Genomic DNA, 19,140 nt, shown 5'->3' with positions numbered 1-19,140 from the left:
AGTTTGGTTGCTAATTTCCCTTTGTTTTTCTTCTTGCATCATCAAAGAAAAAACTTTGTTTATGTTTGGCAACGGATCTAGCATTATAAATTTGTCCTCTGATATGAGAAAAATAGTCATTTAAACCCATCAAAAACTGTATTACATGCTATCGATCTTGATAACTCAGAAATATCTTTATTGCACCGCAATTGCACTTTTGTAAAGCTCCACATGAACATGTAGGAATTTGATTATAATTCGACAATTCATCCCACAAAGACTTGAATCTTGTATAGTAATCTCACATAGACAAATCTGCTTGAACCAAAACTGATAAATCTTTTTACAATTGATAGATTCTTGGACCATTACCTTGAGTAAATCGATTATTTAAATCCAGCCACATATCTCTCACTATTTTTGCACATATTATGCTACAACCAATCTCCTTCGAAATAGAGTTGATCAACCAAGAAGACATCATATTGTTGCATCTTTCCTAGAATTCATACGAATCATCTGTGAAGCTCGGTTGAGAAATCGATCCATCCACGAATCCAATTTTGTTCTTTGTTTTGAATGCCATAATCATGGACCTGCTCCATGTATGATAATTGTCCCCGATGAGGATATTTGACACCAGAACTGTTCCTGACGAATCACCATTTTGGAGGTGATAGCAACTTGGAATATTATCCATGCTGGATGTAGAAACGGAAGCTTAAGTATTTCTCTCTGATACCATGAAATAGAGTATCAAGATTGAAACAGAAAGCAGACTAAAAGACGAGAAGTAAATCACATTATTCAATCTGAACCAATTACAAATGAATGCTCTGTATTTATACAGAGTTGAATGTAACTAATACTAACTAACTTTGTTATAAACCAATGAAAAATATCCACATGTTTAATCTATATTATATCAATCTATAATAGATAAGTCTATTATTGCTTTGACAAAGAATCAAATTTTTATGGTAGAAGAAAGTATATGGAGATCAAGTATCAATATAACAGGGGCTTGGTGTGTGATTAAGAAATTATAATTGAATTTTGTTGTGGATTTTTATACTGGATTTAGAATGTATAAGAAACCATAAATATTTAAGGAGTTATGTATGTGCATCTACTTGATGATTATTATTAAAAAATTATACTTAATTATTTTAATAAAATATTAATTCTCATGAATTGTATATATATTAATGTAACTCCAATTAATGTTTAGAATTAATATATTTCCACTTCCGGAGTAAAATTGTACGCAGAAATCAGAATCGACCCGGGAGCGTCGGACTCGCACTCGTTGGGCTGCTCGGGGTGACTCAGCAAGTCCACCAGTAAGTTCCACTGTAGCGTAAAACGACGGCGTAACGAGAGCAAAATCCGTGCCCGAGCACGGCGGCTTCTCTTGCGGTAAAGATTTGGTTTTTCTCAGGCGGCTGTGGTGCGCGCAATTCACTGCAGCCATGCCAGGTCCGGGTCCGCACATGATGTACGCCCTGGGTTCCGCCGTGGGTCTGACCAGCGTCTCCGGCGGTCGGTTCGGCCCGCACCACTCCCTTACCTACGCTCTCAACGCCTTCTTCGGCCCCGATATCGGTTCCTTCGCCGAGTGGCTCGCCTCCACCTTCGCCCGCGGCGGCTCCTCCGTCTCCTCCGTGGCTGAGCTCATCCACGACCCCTTCTACTATATCTTGATTCTGGGCTTCCCTCTGTCTCTACTCTACTCTTGGGTCTCTCGGGTTCTCCTCCAAAGGGGTTTTCTTGATTCTTTTTCCGGGGTTTGTGCTCAGCAATGAAATCTCCATTTTTTCAATTTTCTTTCCGATTTTGGCTTGATTTACTGTGTATTCTGGGTGAAATGTGCAAATTTCAATTTGGGTTTTGGATTTTGGTGGGTTGATTATTTTGATTGGACACTAATAAAATCCACATCGGAATGGTCAATCTTCATATCTAGAATATTGGAAAAGAATGAACAAAAAGGGAAACTTATTTTCGAATTTTGACAAAGAATTCCGAGTCTATGAAGTATCTGTTGGACAGTAGCTATCAGATATGGAAAGTGGAAACTTGCTTTAAGTTACTATATTTGTTGATCTTAGCTAAATGTGGGATTCACCATATCTTTGGATTTTATGGTGCAGGCGCCCCTTAATCGACGACAGTGTTTGTTTTTGATTTCTGCTGGATCTTTATCACATTTTTTCTTGGATCACTTATTCGAGGTAACATTTAGAATTGATTGCTAATCAAGATGTTATATTCTTGACCTTATTTGTTTTTTTTTGATAAATTAATCCTTCTGTTTTTAAATCTTCTTATCTATTGATAATTTATCCGTTGATAAAATCCAAATAATTTCAAATCCAAGGCTCCAAATCCATGTTTCCCAACACCATCTTAGAAGCTGTATGGATGTTTTTAGTTGTAGCTTAAGTAAAAATTCTCTCTTGGAGCAGAATTGGTTTGGTTGTTGTTTTTTGTCTTTTGGGCCAGGAGAAGTGCCTGGAGTGTTTTGTTATCCCAATTCTTTGTTTGGCAGTGGATTTGATCTCCTCTGTGGAGATAACCGTACCACAGAACTGCATAAATCCTTTGCTTCTTATGTGTGATTATGTATATAATTTTTTTGACCCCTTCATTTTTTTCTTTTAATTCACGCGGGAACTCCAGCCACCGACAAGCCCTTTGGACCCCCCTGGTGTGGCACTGAACCCACGGGTCGGCGACCTTCTCCCCTGATGCACCTCCCAATGTTAATCCGGATGCGGTCACAGCTTATTCACACTTGGGTTGACTTTCAGGAAGCGGTCACTCTCCCATGGCCCCTCCTTTACGTCATGCGGATGGGACCCCCTGAGGGGCTACAAAGCACACCAAGACCTTGTCACCGTTGGGAATCGAACCTCCGATCCTCATGTTATCCCCACCTGCTTTACCACCGTGCCATGCCCGTGGGATCATTGTTCCCTTCATTTCTCAGTAGATCATGTGGTTTATAATAAATAATCCTTTAGAAAAATTACGAGAAAATTATCATTTCATCATTCCATTGACATTGACAAGGGAAAGAACAAAGCGTGGGTTTTACATTCCCATTAGATCATTTGGTTTTGAAGTCTTTGGAGATAGATGCTATGTATTCAATGAAAGAAAATTCATCAATTGGATTTGGCAACACCATAGTGGATGATGAAGGCAGGGTTGTATTTAAAAAGAACCTCAGTGAAGAGAGAATATTCCATGTAATTATGTAGATCATATTTTTATTCTTTATTGCATTGTTATTTGATTATGTTGTTTCTCATAAATAAAACCTAAAAAAAAACAATACTCTAGAAAGAAAAAGTTCATTGATTGGTTGATTTAGCAACGCATTTGTGGAAAGGAGTGGTTATATTGATACGAACATTGGTTTATGGAGAAGTTGGGTCCAGTTTGGATTTGCTGTGGGCTTATATTGTGATAGTGTGGTTTTGTGGAGTTAAGACCAAGGAGTCCAACAGAGCAGAGTAATATGATTTTAGATGTTAGTGTAACTGGGTTTAGGAGAAGGGTGAAGAGACTTGTATTGATTTAGGATGGAAAAACATTATTATTAGTATACTTAATGGCCCTAGATGTGGTGGCATTTCAGAGAATGTTCATGCCACCAAACCCAAAGAAGTCAGTGAGGTTTTTCCTTGTTTGGTAATTTCTGCATGTTACTTATGTTTCTAGAGTTATATTACTATTGTAGAGTAATGAATCCTCATCATATATAGGACATTTACATCCATGGTACAAAGAAATACAACCACTTGTTTTGGAAAGTGACTAGGTACGAATTATAGTTACTACCTATTGGTTTGAAAAAATGGTGTCAGAAGTAAGTCAGCATCGAAAGCATTAATAGAATAGAAGTTTTGAAGCAGATGAATCTTGTTAGGAACAAGACTTGGAAATTATTGTGATTTGAGTCCCTAAAGGTGTGGCCTCATGCAGTAGGAGCAACCGACTTTCAGAAGTCCAATGTGGAGAATTAAGTAACCTTACCCTGCATTTGCAAGTATGGATTTTAGGGCTTGGGTTTGGATTTGTGTGGATTTGTGTAAAACATAATATACAATTGTATTAAGTTTCTTCCAAATCCACACGAATCCAAATCCAAGACCCAAAATCTATGCTTCCAAACATTGCCTTACTGAGGCTTATTTGGGTATCATTTTACCTCTACATGGAGAATTCGCATCGACCTACTGCGAATGTTGCATGATTCAACTTCGAAGATACATTTTCTTTTACCTGGACAATGAACAGAGCCTTATTCATGCGACAGAAAGCTGTTTGTATATTTGTTTTCTAACCACTAGCAATATTGACTTGATGAAAAAAAAAAAAAAAAAAGAAGAAAAAGGCCTCAGATACACATAATAGTATTCATTTTTAAGTGTTGAGGCTACCTCAATTTTGAGTCGCGTAGCCATTGCAGATTTATCTCTAGCAATGTGCTCCTAAGGAAACACCAACCAATTCACGAGGGCTGTCATGCTTTATTTTTTCTGCTCAGAATCATGCAGGCTTCAGGTTTACTCCCCAATGTGCAGGAAAATGGGCATTCGTCCATGTATACTTGGATTTTAAGCACGGGTTGGTGGAAAGGCCGAGCACCCATCAATCCAGATGCTGTTGTTGTCATCGGCTTTTTATGCTCTTGCTTAATTGGTGGCTTCATATATATCAACAGGTGCCATTTTCAATGTAATTGGAAGTAACTCTTCCCTTGTTTTAGTTTTCCTTCTTTTAGCACCTAACCTACGCTGCCCAACTGCATTTTCTGCAGGGTGAGGTCCTCAAAGTCTATCAGAAAACAATCAACTCAACAAATTAAACTTCTTTTGGCTGTGGCAGCCCTATATAGTTTATGGTGTGCAAGTCAGATCTACTGGGTAAAACCCCGTCAGCCAGCAGTTGGTGAAGAGGCTGATCTTGGAGTTATCGTGTTTCTAGCCATTTATTTTTTCCTCCCCCACAGTTTATGTATCATGGCAATGAACCCAAAAGATCTTGATATGGAGCAGCTACCACCGTAGCAGTACTAATATTACAAGGTCTTATTTTTGAGAACATCAAGAGGGCTTGTTTTGTTTGTTGAAATAAGTTTTTTATTTTCATTTTTATATAATTTTAGAAGTATATATATGAAAATCTCAAGTTATTTTTAAGCATTCAAGTTTCTGCAAACTGTTTTAAGACATTCTCTCACTCTCCCTTGTTGGAGAAATTATTTAGGACCTATCTCTTTACGTGTGTTCGTGTGTATCTATTTAGTCGTGAAAATCAGTTTCTTTTTTTTATTCTTAATTTTTAAAATAATTATAAAAATACCATTTTACTTTGTAATTTCTAAATTTATGTATGAAATTTGAAAAATATTTTTTTATTAATTTTTAGAATTCTAATTTTTACCCTTTGTTTTTTTTTTTTTAGGACCGTGAAATTTGACTTTTGGATTTAGATTTGTGAGATTTAGATAATATATAATATAAAAGTGTATTAAGTTTTGTTTTAAAATATTCACACAAATTCAAACCCAAATATTTAATACATTTTCCTCAATACAATCATATATAGCTTTTGAAAAATTGGAAAATAACTTGTTTTTTTTTTAAATTATTTTAAAATATAAAAATAAAATAAAGATCTGTTTGGACAAACTAAAGTTACTAAACAAAATTTTTTATTTATCACTTTTCTATTTAAAATAATAAGTAATTTTTTTTTTATTATTTGTATGAAAAAAATTATTTGAAAAACTTAATTGGATAACTTAGTATGATATTTTACGTAATGATAAAATAACTTTAAATTGCCCTATAAAAAATTTTAAGGTCACAAAGTTGTTTTGAATTTTGATATTTAAAATATTTAACAACCATAAATTGACTTTTAATTTGTTTGAAACTTACACCATTTTTCAATAATACTAATGCAAATTCCTTTTCTGATATTTTATAAGCAAATATCATATTTTATCATGAAAATACAGTATTATAATACTGTACCATAATATTTTAATTTCAAACAAAATAATATATATAATTTTATTTTATTTTAGAATATTATAATAATATTATAATATCTTATTTTATAATGCAAAAGACGTTGACCTCATTTGAAATTTAAAAAATTTCACAAACTTTCCTTGACAATACAAAAATTCTTATACCTCCCCTAACATTTGATTATTAGGCGCTTATACCTCTAAAAATGTTTATACTTTTAGCAAATATAAGGGAGACGTATGTCTTTTTATCAAATTTCAAGAGAGGTCTTTAGAATTTTTGAAATCTCAAGAGAGATCTTTGAAATTTTTGAAATCAGGGATTATGCGTATCTCTTTACCAAACCTTAGAAGATTATTATCTTTTACCCTAATATATAGTATATAGTATATAGTATATAGTATATAGTATATTATTATTATTATTATGAAAACACTATTTTATAGTAAGAATACTTATTTTCTAACATTGCTAAACACTGCTTTTTGTTTTGTTGATGATGAAAGTTTATCATTCTCAAAATCAGAAGCTGTCCTAAGTGAACAATTTAATGAAAAATCAAGATAATTATGAAGTTTCAAACAATAAAAAATGACAGAAATGATAAATAATTCATTAATTATCAATATTTCTTTATTCTATGCCCACTTTATTGAAAATTAGAGGTGACATTAAATGATTATTCACTATCAATAGGTTATTTGATATGCTAGACGCATAACAACCACGAACCCATTTCCGTTCTGAAACCTCTGATCGATTCTACCGTTTCTTCACAAAAGATGGCAAACAAAACGAAGCAGCATGGATCTGAAAAAAGAGAGAATTTGTTTTTTTCATCGAATATATATATATACATACATACAAAAGCAATTATTCTAAGAGTATGCTTTTTCTAAATGTAAGAAAAAGAGAGCACAACTAAAATTTTCATTAAAAAAAGGGTATATATATATATATACCTCTGAGTTATAGAACTTGGGAGGTCCTTTTGCCACACCATGATTCTCCTTTGCATCTATAGGGTTTATTGGGTGCTTGAAGTCCACGGGAGGCCCCTCCGTGGAGCACAGCATGAAGCCAATCACCCCACTGTTCAATTTAATTTGCCAGTAAGTATATAAATCACAACACCATTATCTTAATTAAGTTTTTCTCATTAATAAATTAACAACAGCTTATATAATTATGCATGGTTAGCAGCGTGAAAAAAATAAGAGTTGGGGCTGTTTGAAATTTTTAAAAAAATATAGTTAAGAGAGAATGAAATTTATATTTGATTATCATTGGAAAATACAATTAATTTTAACTCTGTAGTATTTGATATGAATAAAAAACTAAAATAAAATAAAAATAGATTTTTTCTTTTTCCTAAACTACATTTCATGGAAAGCAGCAGTCGAAGGTGGTAAATTTAAATGCCAACCTTGTATATGTTGGGACGGTTGTCCAAGCATACTCCACAGAGCCTTTGAATACTTGGCGACACTTACTAATGGTATTTTCAACGAAGAAATTATTGAACCACATGCTCTCTGCTTGGGAGGACATCACCCCTCCCGCCCGCAGCGCCTTTGCTACTGTTTCTAAGAACTCCTCATCACACAGCCCTTCTTCTTCAGATCCTGCAGCATGCATGCATGCATACATCCATCCATCCATCCATCATTAAGTTCTTTCACCTACTTACCAAATATACACATACATACATGCATATATACATACATACCCATAACATGGAATGCATCTAATATGATGGCATCGTATGTTCCCTTAGGAACAGACTTCATGAATGCAACTCCTGCATGTTTTTGAAAAAAAACTTTTTTGATCAAACCACACTGGATGACGTATAGTTTAATTAATACAGTGATTGAGGAATGTATGCATGTAAGGAGAGAAGGCAGAAATTGTACCATCGCCCATATGTAAAGTCACTCTGGGATCCTCATACCCAACTGCTATGTCAGGGAAGAATTGTTTATAAACCTGCAATTCATATATATCATCCATATTCAGAAATTATATGCATGTGTAATCAAGTGTTTTATTTACTTTTGTTGCTCCATGCATGGGGTGAGCACTCTATTATAGTATGTAACTCATATTAAGTGGAATATATGTATAGAAAAAATAGGGTGACGAAAATAAGGAAGTTGGTCTAAAGAAAATCATCGATGATTTGCATAGTGAGTTGACGGTTACATCGACGGTTTCAGGCAGAAGTCAAATCAAGGAAGAAAATTGTCGACAGTTTTGCATAGTTCATAGACGATTTTAGACAGAAGCTAATTAGGAAGAAAACCGATGACGGTTTGATGAAACCGTTGATGGTTTTGTTTGGCGCTGTTTTTGAAATTTGAACGGGGAAGATCAATAGGTTGGGGATACAGAGGAAAATCCTCTGGGGATTGATAGATGAATATTTGGAGAATTTTCTAATCTCTATGTACGTGTAGGGTTAGCATAAATACAATGTTGTTACTTTGGTTTTGATTGATAGTGAAATTCAGTCGTCGCTTGCTCCTATGGGCATAAGCATTCTGCTAAGCTACGTTATTTCTAGTGTCATGTGTTTATTGCTTTCATTATCTATGTGTGTTTTCGTATTGTTCATCGCAATTGTTGCATTGCACGACCATTCGTTTCTACGTTTCATTGCACAACAATTGGTATCATAGCTATTGGTTACAATGGTTGGAATTTCTTCTACAAAGTTCGACGTTAATTGTCAAGTTAGATGGATTGGGAAATTTTAGACTATGATAGAGGAGGGTCAAGGATTTGTTAGTACAGTAGGGAATGGTGAAGGCGTTTTATGAAAAGTAGCTGGAAGGCATGAACGACATCAGTTGGAAGGAACTAGAGGCGAAGGCTATCGTGACTATAAGACTTTTTCTGGCTGATGACGTGATGTATCACGTCATGGATGAGGAATCACTAGAGACATTTTAGCTGAAACTAGAATGTCGATATATGTCTAAATCGTTGATGAACAAGCTTTATCTTAAGTAGAAACTATATGTGCTTATGATGCTAGAGGATTCGGATCTGAACCAGCAAATCACGTGTTCAATTAGATCATCAGTGATTTGAAGCGAGTTGATGTGAAGTTTGAAGACGAAGATGGTGCTAAATTCCCTACACGCGTCTCCTATGTATGAAATTTTGGTTACGACTTTGATGTGAGGAAAGGAAACTCTCGAATTGGAGGAGATCACAAGTGCTCTTTTAGGTTTTCATCAGAGGAAGAAAGCCAGCGATGAGAATCTACTAGATGAAGAGCTTGTGGTGAACGGTAACCAAGAACGGGGAAGAAACAAGTCCGGAGTGGACTGAGTAGCAATAAATCTCGGTCCAATTCTAGGAAGAGGAAGGACATACGATGTTTTAAGTGCAGAAAAAGTGGCACATAAAACAAGATTGTACAGAGAAAAAAAAAGGGAATGCAAAAAATAAAGAGGGTTCATCTAAATCTGTGAATGAAGTGGAAGAAGGAGACTCAAAAGTGGTGACGGGGATATGCTTTCTATTTCATCTGGTTCAGATCGTCTCACGAATTCTTAGATCCTGGATTCGACATGCTCCTATAACATAACACCCAATAAAGATTGGTTTGACACCTACAGGTTAGTAAATTCTGGTTTGGCTCTGATGGGTAATGATGCATTATGCAAAATTGTTGGAATAGGGAATATCAGAATTAAAATGTTTTATGGTGTTGTGAGAATGTTGTATGATGTTAGGCATATACTGGATTTAAGGAAGAATCTGACTTCATTGGACACTTTAGATTATAATGAGTTTAATTACAAGTCTGCAAGTGGAGTAATGAAGGTGAGTAAAGGTGTCTTAACCAGGATGAAAGGGCAAAAATTAGTAGGAAATATCTATACACTGTTAGGTACAACTGCAGAGTCTGAGTCAGATAGTATTGTCTTATGACATATGCAGTTAAGGCATATGGGCGAGTGTGGGATGATGAAGCTTCACAAGAGAAATCTTCTAAAGGGTGTCAAAATTTGCAAGCTGAATTTCTACAGGCATTGTGTTCTTATGAAATAGAATAGGGTGCAGTTCAAGACAGCCACACACAAGACAAAAGGAATTCTAGACTATGTTCATACAGATCAGTTAGGGTAGCATCACGGGGAGTACATATGTATTTTGTGAGTTTTATTTGTTAACTTTTTGAGTCTGATCTCTGTTTTTGATGCTGACAAAGCACATGTTTCTTATGTGTGTCTTTAGTATATAAACAGGTTCATTTATTTAACACACACATAAGGAAACAGTGATGGAAACTTGCAAAATTTAAAGACTATATGATCAAGCGCGTTCCATGAAGTCCGAAGAGCAAAAAGATGAAGAAGACGTTTATTTGTTGTAATTGCATTTAATATTTATATCTTTGGTCTGTAATAAAGCATTCATCTACATGATGTGTTTGAGTGCTCAGAACGACCATAGATAGACCCTAGGGACCAACACATTTCACCAAAAACCTTATTCTAAATAGACTAAAATCATACAAAGTTTTTGGAATAATTTTAGGGTTAAAATCAAGGCCAAACGAAGTTTACAAAGGTCGACCGACACCAGATTTTTTCGGTGTCTTCAAAAGGACTTATAAATGACCTTAGGACACTCACTCATGTATACACATGTTTGGTCATTTGAAATAGGGTGATCGTTAGCTGAAACATGATCGAAATGCACAAAATGTGCACCTTCGGTCGACCGGCCCTTCAAGTATATTTTCAGCTCGATCGACCGAACCTGGTCCGGGTCAACCGGTTGACCACATCTTGGTCGACCGAACTCCTGTAGTTCAATTGGCCCCAGTTGACCGAACCTCCCTGGAGTCAACATTATTGACCTCCTGGTAGATCAAATGATTTTTGTATTACACCAACCTAGTCGACCGAGTTCCCACGTGTGGGAACCCAACGGTCTGGTCGACCAAACAGCTTAGTTCAAATTGACCCTGGTCAACCGAACCTCGCATATATTGAAAAATTGCCTCAGACATACATGTCTAGTCAACCGAACGGGCAGTTTATTCTTAGCCCAGTCGACCGAACCCCAAGAACTTGGGTCGATCGAACTTGACCTAGTCGACTGGTGCTCTTGGGTTGGAATTTTTTAAAATGCATTAAAACGTCATTAAACTTTAATTAATATTTTCTAAAATACCGAGCACGTCCCAAACGATCAAAATTCTCAGAAAATTTATAAATATCCTCTCATTACTCCAGATTAGTAACTTTGATTAACTTTAAATTTCTCTCTAATCCTTTGTTAATCAAAGTTCCTCCAACTCATTTTTATTGTAAAAATTTCTTCTTTGGGGCAAAATTTTTCAAACTAAACTCTCCAACTCTCTTTCCATCCATTCATTTCAAAATCATTTTATAAAGAGAATACATTTATTTGGGCATTAATTTTCGTATTCACATGCTATACTCTCACATACTAGTTATTTTTGAAAATCATTTTGAGAATATAGCTTTGGTTTTCTCCCGGATTATTTTCTTGATAAATATATTTTGGGAGAGGTTATTTATTGTACAAATATTTTATTGAGCTTAACTCCTAGATTCTTCAAGTATTTCTAACTTGTATAAATCTTTATTGGAGAACATAATACTCATTTTTCATATACATTCTATTTGTGCAAAAATCATTGAAAGAGAAAAACTCTAGGTTCTCCTATATTTTTATTGAAATATCTTTCTGGAGAAAACCTTTTATTACAGTTTAAATATAGTTAAACACCCTTACTCCCCTGAGCATTATTTAATATCATCGGAGTCAATATTTTTATTGAGCTTATTGTGTACATCTCTGTTGTATTTTTTAGAAGTATTTTCATGTACAAAAATGGTTTTATTGTAACAGTTGGGTTCAGCCTGTTAATTGAACTGGGGAGTCTCAGTCCCGTAAATAAGACCGGTTCAGTTCAACCCGGAATTGAACTAGAGAGTCTTAGCCCCGTAAGTGAGACTAGTTCAGCTCAGCCTAGTAATTGAGCTGGGGTTTTCCTTGCCCCGTAAGGAGAGGATGTAAAAGACTTTTACTCTACCCGGTTAAGTGAACAGGTATAGTGGAATCCTTGGGGGGTATGCCTAACGTGGGGATGTAGGCTGGTTTAGCTGAACCTCGATAACAAATTTGGTGTCGCTCTCTCTATTTATTTAAATTCCTGCACTTTAATTTCAGTATGTGTATGAATGTTTATTTAATGTCAAAATTATTTTCATACACACATTTGATTTAAATAAGATACTGCATATGTGTATGTTTGCTTTTATTGTTAAACTCGCTTTACATACACGTATATATGTTGAATGAGATATGAACTGTGGTGAATCGACAAAATGTTTTAAATTAGTGAAAAATGTTTTAAAACCCAATTCACCCCCCCTCTTGTGATCACACCAATTCCAACATTATTCATGAGTACTCATGAAAGGGATTAGTGTACTTTATGCGGTACAAGTTAGAGATGTTTGTCAAGTTCAAGTTGTGGAAAGATGAAGTGGAAAACCATACCAGGAGGAAGATTAAATGCCTCAGGTCCGATAATGGTACTGTGTACACAAATTCAAAGTTTATGGATTTATGCAAGCAACATGGGATTAAGAGACACTTAACAGTATGCAAGACACCATAATAGAATGGTGTGGTGGAAAAGATGAACAGAACAATAGCTAAAAGAGCTTGGTGTCTAAGGTTGAATGCAAGACTTGCAAATAACTTCTAGGCAAAGGCAGTGAATATGGTATGTTTCTTGATTAACAGATCACCAAGGGTAGCACTAGATGGGAAAGTAGCAGAGGTGGTGTCAGGTGTGGACAAGAAGCGCAATAGACTACTCTGGTTTGGTAGTGTTTGGATAGAGCCTACGTAAATGTTTTTAGTAAGGAGAGATCGAAGTTTGATGTGAAGTCTAGACAGTGTATTTTTCTAAGGTATCAAAAAGGGGTGAAAGGTTTCAAAATGTGGGATCCGAAGGAAAACAAGGTGGTGATAAGTAGATATGTGATTTTTGATGAGAAAGCCATGTTGCAACGTACTTAGGAAGAAAAGAAACAGGTGCCAGAAAATGGGTGCAACAATGAGCATGTGGTGTAGGTGGAACTAGAGACTCAAGGTAGGGATGACAATGTTCAGAATGCAGTGTGTTCTAGCTCAGAAGATCAGAAGCATCATAGTATAGCTATAGACAGACCCAGACACACTATCAAGCCATCCCCTATGTATGGATTTGATGATTTGGTTTCTTATGTACTCATTACTAGTAGCGGGGATCCTACTACTTTTCAAGAGGCGGTGCATAGCCAAGAGAAAAGTAGGTGAATGGGTTCTAAGGTGGATGAGATTGAGTCTTTGCATAAAAACCAAATATGGGAGTTGGTGGAGCTTTCAGAGGGGAAGAGAGCGATATGATGCAAATGAGTGTATAGGAAGAAAGAAGCAGTAACAGAAAAAAGAAGAAAAATTCAAGACTCATCTAGTCGCAAAGGGTTACTCACAGAGGAAAGGGGATGATTATGATAAGATCTTCTCCCTTGTGGTTAGACACACTTCCATTAGGGTAGTGTTGGGATTAGTAGCACATTTTGATATGCATTTGGAGCATATGGATGTAAAGACAACATTTTTCCATGGTGATTTGGAGGAGCCGATTTACATGGTATAACTAGAAGGGTTCAGACAACCTAGATAGGAACACTTGGTCTATAAATTGAGGGAATCACTTTATATGTTAAAGTAGTCTCCTAGGCAGTGGTACAAGTGATTTGACTCCTACATGATCCAGATTGACTACAGAAGATGTGAGAATGATTGATGTGTTTATGTGAAGAGCCTTGATGATGGTTCATTTATTTTTTTGTTACTTTATGTGGATGACATGTTGATTGCTATGAAAAGTATGAATGAGGTCAATAAGTTGAAAACTTTTTTGAGCGAGGAATTTGACATGAAGGATTTGGGTGCGCCCAAGAAGATTCTTAGTATGGAGATTCGCAGGAACAGAGCTTCCAGGAGATTGTGGTTATCTCAGCGTAGCTATGTTGAGAGGGTGTTGGAGAGGTTCAGCATGGATAATGCAAAACCAGTGAATACACAATTGGCGAATCATTTTAGATTGTCTACCGCCCAGTGCCTGAAGACAGATGATGACGTTCATAACATGTCAAAAGTTCTATATGCCAGTGCAGTGGAGTACTTGATGTATGCTATGATTTGTACAAGACTGGATTTGGCGTACAAGATGTCAATGTGGTGAACACGTTTCTTTTGAATATGGGACGACAATATTGGGATGCAGTCAAGTGGAATTTCAGATACTTGAAGGGTACTGCATACTATGGCATCATGTTTGGCATACAACAGGGTGATCCTTCAGTTGTGGGATATGTGGATGTAAGCTATGTAGGGGACTTGGATGACAAAAGGTCTACCACAAGGTATGTATTAACTCTTGTTGGGGCCGTTTTTTTTTGGGGGGGGGGGGGGGGGGCGCTATTTGTTGGAGGTGCATAATTTAGCCTCTAGTTGCACTATCTACTACTGAATCAAAGTATATGGCAATGACTGAGCCTGCCAAGGAAGTTTTGTGGCTTATAGGATTAGTCAAGGAGCTGGGTATTCAGTAATGTGGAGTTCAATTGCATTGTGATAGTCAGAGCCATTTATTTGACAAAGAATCAGGTGTATCATGCAAGGACCAAACACATTGATGTGAGGTTTCACGAGATCAAGGAATTGGTTTCTTCTGGTGAACTAATTCTTGAGAAAGTTCACACTTCTGAGAATGTAGCAGACATGTAGACAAAGCTTGTTACCATGGACAAGTTCAAGCACTGCTTGGACTTGATCAACGTCTCCTGATACTAGATGGGAGGCGTCCCAACCTATTGTCCCAGGTGGAGCGATGAGTTTATGTTTTTTTTAATTCTCCTAAGGATTGTATATTTACCAAGGTGGAGATGGTTGTAGTATGTGACTCATATTGAGTGTAACACATGTACGGAGAAAGCAGGCTAACGAAAACAAGGAAGTTGGTTTGAAGATTTCCATTGACGGTTTGCATAGTGAGTCGATGGTTACATCAGCGGTTTGAGATAGAAGCCAAATCAGGAAGTAAATCGTCGACGGTTTTGCATAGTCCATCAATGGTTACATTGATGGTTTCAAACAGAAGCTAATTAGGAAGAAAATTGTTGACAGTTTGATGAAACTATCGACGGTTTTGTTCGGCACTGTTTTTGAAATTTGAACTGGGAAGATAAATAGGTTGGGGATATGGAGGCAAATTCTCCGGGGATTGATACATGGGTATTTGAGGAATTTTCTAATCCCTCTATACGTGTAGGTTTAGTATAAATACAATATTGTAACCTTGATTTTGATTGATAGTGAAATTTAGCCCCTACTTGCTCCGTGGATGTAGACATTCTGTCGAACTACGTTATTTCTTGTGTCGTGTGTTTATTGTTTTCATTATCTGTATGTGTTTCTGTATTTTTTCATCATAATTGCCGCATTGCACGATCATTTGTTTCTGCGTTTCATTGCACAACAAACTCTATTGCAAAAAATGGAATCTAATATCCACTTGGACCCAAACAGGAAAAATGGAAAACATGGTAGTCATGCATTAATCATTACTCACATCTATCACCATTTTGTCGATTTCACATATATCAATCTGCTCGACTGAAGAATGGCGCGACACTTCCCGCAGAATGCCGCCATCTCCTCCCCCAACAACCAATACCTGAAATATTACAAAAGGAACTAATGAGAATGAAAAAGCTCCCAAGAAGAAGAAGAAGACGGAGAAGAAGGAAAGAAGAAGGAACCTTCTTCGGGTTTGGAATTGAGCAAAGTGGGATATGAGTGAGCATTTCTTGGTAAGCAAACTCATCTCTTTCAGTGAGTTGAAGAGCTCCATCCAATATCACAACCTTCCCATATGTCGATGACTAAAACCCACAAACATCAAATCAATATATATACTGATTTTAATATGTTAATTGTAATTAATTAGCAGTTAGCACCATTAATCCCATATCAAGCAGAGGTCGACAATTTTAAGGCAACAGAAATATTGAAGGAAGATATATCGTCACACTGATTTAATTTTCTACAAGTACCTGAAATACTAAAACATCCTGGTATTCAGACTTTCCACGAAATAAGATCTTCTCTACCTCATAGAAGTGCGCCTCCCCTGCACGATAATATATATTAGCCGAAAATCAGTCTGCAAATTAATACGCAACTAGCTGTTGGAATATGGATATGCCGCAGCTAAAAGATTGTAATGATAAGCTAGCGAAATGGATCTCAAGAGTTCATGTTAATTTGCTTTTACACTCTCGCATTATCTATCTCTTTCTTCAATTAATTCTTGTACTTTTGAAAAACGTATATATATAAAGCAATATTAAAGTAGTTCTTAGCCACCATTTTTATTCCAAGCAGTCTGAAACCCAACAACACAAGTTATAAACATACTAGTCATATTCATATTCAAAACAGTATTTCAAAAAAGTTGAACACTAATGATAAACTCACCTCTCAAGTCCTTAAAAACATTAAAAACAACAAGAGCAAAAAACAAAAATCACAGAAAAAACGTCAAAATAATTCTTTAGTAACACTGTACCATAGGATTGAAAAAAAAAAAAAGAACAAATCATTTATTTCTTTGTTTTGAGAGAAAGAGATCGAACCCCAACCATGAACAAGCTAAACAAAATGGCTTGCATTATATATATATATATATAAGCAGACATGCATTATAGAATATACCTGGCCACAATGGCTCAGTATCACCATACCATCCTGGAATGGCAGAAGATAAGCAATAGTCCCCTTTAGTAGTAGGGTTACCCACTTCATGATCAGCAGAAGCAGGTGAAGAGAGGGTGGTCATCATCTTATTACCATCACCATTAAACTCAACCTCATCATCATGATCATGATCATGATCTTCTTCTTGCATAGAGCCTTTGACACTCGCAATGACATAGGTTTGATCAGCTGCAGAAGCAACATGACCAACCTCGTTGCCCAAATGCATTTTCATGTGTAAATAATATGTTATGTGTACGATATATGAGAACTCCTTTGTCCCTCTGCCCTCTCAATTATATTGTCCCAAATAATCTCTAATTGATTCGCCCATTAAATAGGCATCAAAACTTGTAACTTCACAACTAAGAGAGAGACAGCATTTAAACTCAGTGGGCCCTCCTTGGGCCAGTTTTGTTGGACACTTTCAGGCCCTCTGGGCATAAAATCTTTGACTCCTCACCATTAAAGCTTTCACAAATCTCAAACGCCATAATCATCACAAACCGTGTTAAATGAAATTATGTCTGTTTTCTAAATTATACATATGTGATAAATTAATTCTATATTTATTAATATAAAAAGAGAATTTACATTCAATAATTGTATAATTTTGAAAACAGACTAGCACATGTGGAGGGAGAGATCCCCTGTATAATTTCTCATCTTTTACATAAATATGAATTTAATTTTAGGTCACTGTAACCTATTTAGAAATTACAACCTATAATCACCCCAACATTATCTAGTTAATTTTTTTTTTTGACTCCCTCAATCTATTTGGTTGCTTTTATATCATTTTTATTCTCATTTTTCATTTTTGTGATGTAATATATTATGGTTTAAGCCACTAGTTTTTTATAGTTTGCTCTAATAAAAAAAAAATAGAGATTTTATGATTTTCAATTGCTGAGAGGGATGAAAGTAGATGGATATGAGATCAAAGATGAGCTACCTCTTGAGGTGTAGTTCATTCTCATTGAGTGTATAATCAATACCAAAAAAAATCAAAATCAAATTTGACTTAAATAATTCATTATGTACAAAACTTTTAATTAAGATTAGAATAAATGAACATATGAAAATTTAAAATACAATTAAAATAAAATATCTCAAATATTTAAAAATTAGAAAAAAAAATAGAAGTCATCCAAAAAAAATCATTTTGATTATTATTTGTTAATTGTGATGTATGATAGGGTTGTTCTTGTAGCATTAAAAAATATAATAAAAAATCATAATTATTTTCTACTTATAATATTTTCAATTTAAATTATTTTGAATTTTAATAATTTTAATTATTATTTTTAATTATTATTTAATTCATATACAAAATGAGCATGAGTTCAAGTAGGTTTTTAATCATATTTTGTTTTCTATTTTTCTCGCTCTATAGTGAAGAAATTGGTTATGACTACATGCTTGTTTATGTTGTTTGTTTTTTATTTTTATTATCAATTTTTAGTGATTTTGAAAAAATTAAAAATCAAACTTTATGATTTTTAGTTATTAGAATATTTTAATATAAAAAATTAACTATATGTTCTTGTAGACTAAATAATTATTAGTTAAAATAAATTTAAAATGAATGTGAATATAAAATATAGCTAAAATAAATATATTTATAAAATTTATAAAAATTGAAAAAATGATGAAATCCATTTATATATATATATATATATATATATATATTACTATTTACAACCGTCACATTTAATAAGATTGTCCTTGTAACACTAAAACTAAGTTTTGAAATATAATAATTAACTAAAGTAAGTGTAATAATTTCTACATTATTGTTGCATTTTCAATTTGCATTTTTTATTATCTTAATTATATTTTTAATTATTATTTAATGAGCATTTTTTGAATTCATTTTTATTAATTTGTTTTAATTTTTGAAAATATTAATTAAATAGACTCGGGTTTCACTTTCTAATTATTTGTTTCAAGTTTTTTAGTTTTAGCTTTCATATTTTTTGCCATAGATACTAAAAAATCTCTTAGCTCTCTATTTACTTTTCAATTTTCGTTTCTAATTTTTATTTAGAGTGATTAAAAAAATTGCCCTAAGATTAAGAATTATACTTGATCTATCTAACTATTTTTTTTTTTTATTACATAGGAATTCTAGCCACCAACAAGCCCTTTGGTCCCCCTGGTGTGGCACCAAACTTACGAATCAGCGTCTTCCCCTTAGGTCTCGTTGATAAGGTAAAGTCTTGAATGCGGA

The 19,140-nt window shown here is 34.8% G+C and overlaps 2 protein-coding genes across 3 annotated transcripts; one reads left to right on the top strand and one right to left on the bottom strand.

Moving 5' to 3' along the window:
* Positions 1-1,211: 1,211 nt before the first annotated feature.
* LOC131146818 (uncharacterized) lies at positions 1,212-5,198 on the top strand. Of its 2 annotated transcripts, none has more exons than XM_058096613.1 (4): positions 1,212-1,769; positions 2,136-2,216; positions 4,578-4,717; positions 4,814-5,198. In XM_058096613.1, the coding sequence occupies exons 1-4, from the start codon at positions 1,455-1,457 to the stop codon at positions 5,061-5,063; spliced, it is 786 nt and encodes a 261-aa protein (XP_057952596.1). In that variant the 5' UTR covers positions 1,212-1,454; the 3' UTR covers positions 5,064-5,198. The 2 variants fall into 2 exon arrangements, with proteins under 2 accessions (XP_057952596.1, XP_057952597.1); XM_058096614.1 differs by having other exon boundaries at positions 1,256-1,769; positions 4,541-4,717.
* A 1,429-nt stretch (positions 5,199-6,627) lies between these two features.
* LOC131146282 (spermidine synthase 2-like) lies at positions 6,628-17,215 on the bottom strand. The gene is made up of 9 exons (XM_058095761.1): positions 16,866-17,215; positions 16,205-16,281; positions 15,911-16,033; positions 15,721-15,825; positions 7,952-8,024; positions 7,765-7,836; positions 7,462-7,660; positions 6,998-7,127; positions 6,628-6,845 (listed from the first exon to the last, which is right to left on the bottom strand). The coding sequence occupies exons 1-9, from the start codon at positions 17,140-17,142 to the stop codon at positions 6,798-6,800; spliced, it is 1,104 nt and encodes a 367-aa protein (XP_057951744.1). The 5' UTR covers positions 17,143-17,215; the 3' UTR covers positions 6,628-6,797.
* Positions 17,216-19,140: the final 1,925 nt, after the last annotated feature.

This window comes from Malania oleifera, chromosome 13 (genome assembly GCF_029873635.1).
Source record: "Malania oleifera isolate guangnan ecotype guangnan chromosome 13, ASM2987363v1, whole genome shotgun sequence".
NCBI lineage: Eukaryota > Viridiplantae > Streptophyta > Magnoliopsida > Santalales > Ximeniaceae > Malania > Malania oleifera.
The sequence above is the reverse complement of the archived record's forward strand: the minus strand, read 5'-3'. Positions and strand labels throughout refer to the sequence as shown.

Coding starts and splice junctions, on each gene's coding strand:
- LOC131146818 (XM_058096613.1), top strand. CDS start 1,455: ATGCCAGGTCCGGGTCCGCACATGATGTACGCCCTGGGTTCCGCCGTG. Junction 1,770..2,135: donor TTCTTGATTCTTTTTCCGGG/GTTTGTGCTCAG, acceptor TTTATGGTGCAG/GCGCCCCTTAATCGACGACA. Junction 4,718..4,813: donor GGCTTCATATATATCAACAG/GTGCCATTTTCA, acceptor CATTTTCTGCAG/GGTGAGGTCCTCAAAGTCTA.
- LOC131146282 (XM_058095761.1), bottom strand. CDS start 17,142: ATGAAAATGCATTTGGGCAACGAGGTTGGTCATGTTGCTTCTGCAGCT. Junction 7,837..7,951: donor GACTTTACATATGGGCGATG/GTACAATTTCTG, acceptor AAAAACATGCAG/GAGTTGCATTCATGAAGTCT. Junction 6,846..6,997: donor CCAAGTTCTATAACTCAGAG/GTATATATATAT, acceptor CTCTTTTTTCAG/ATCCATGCTGCTTCGTTTTG.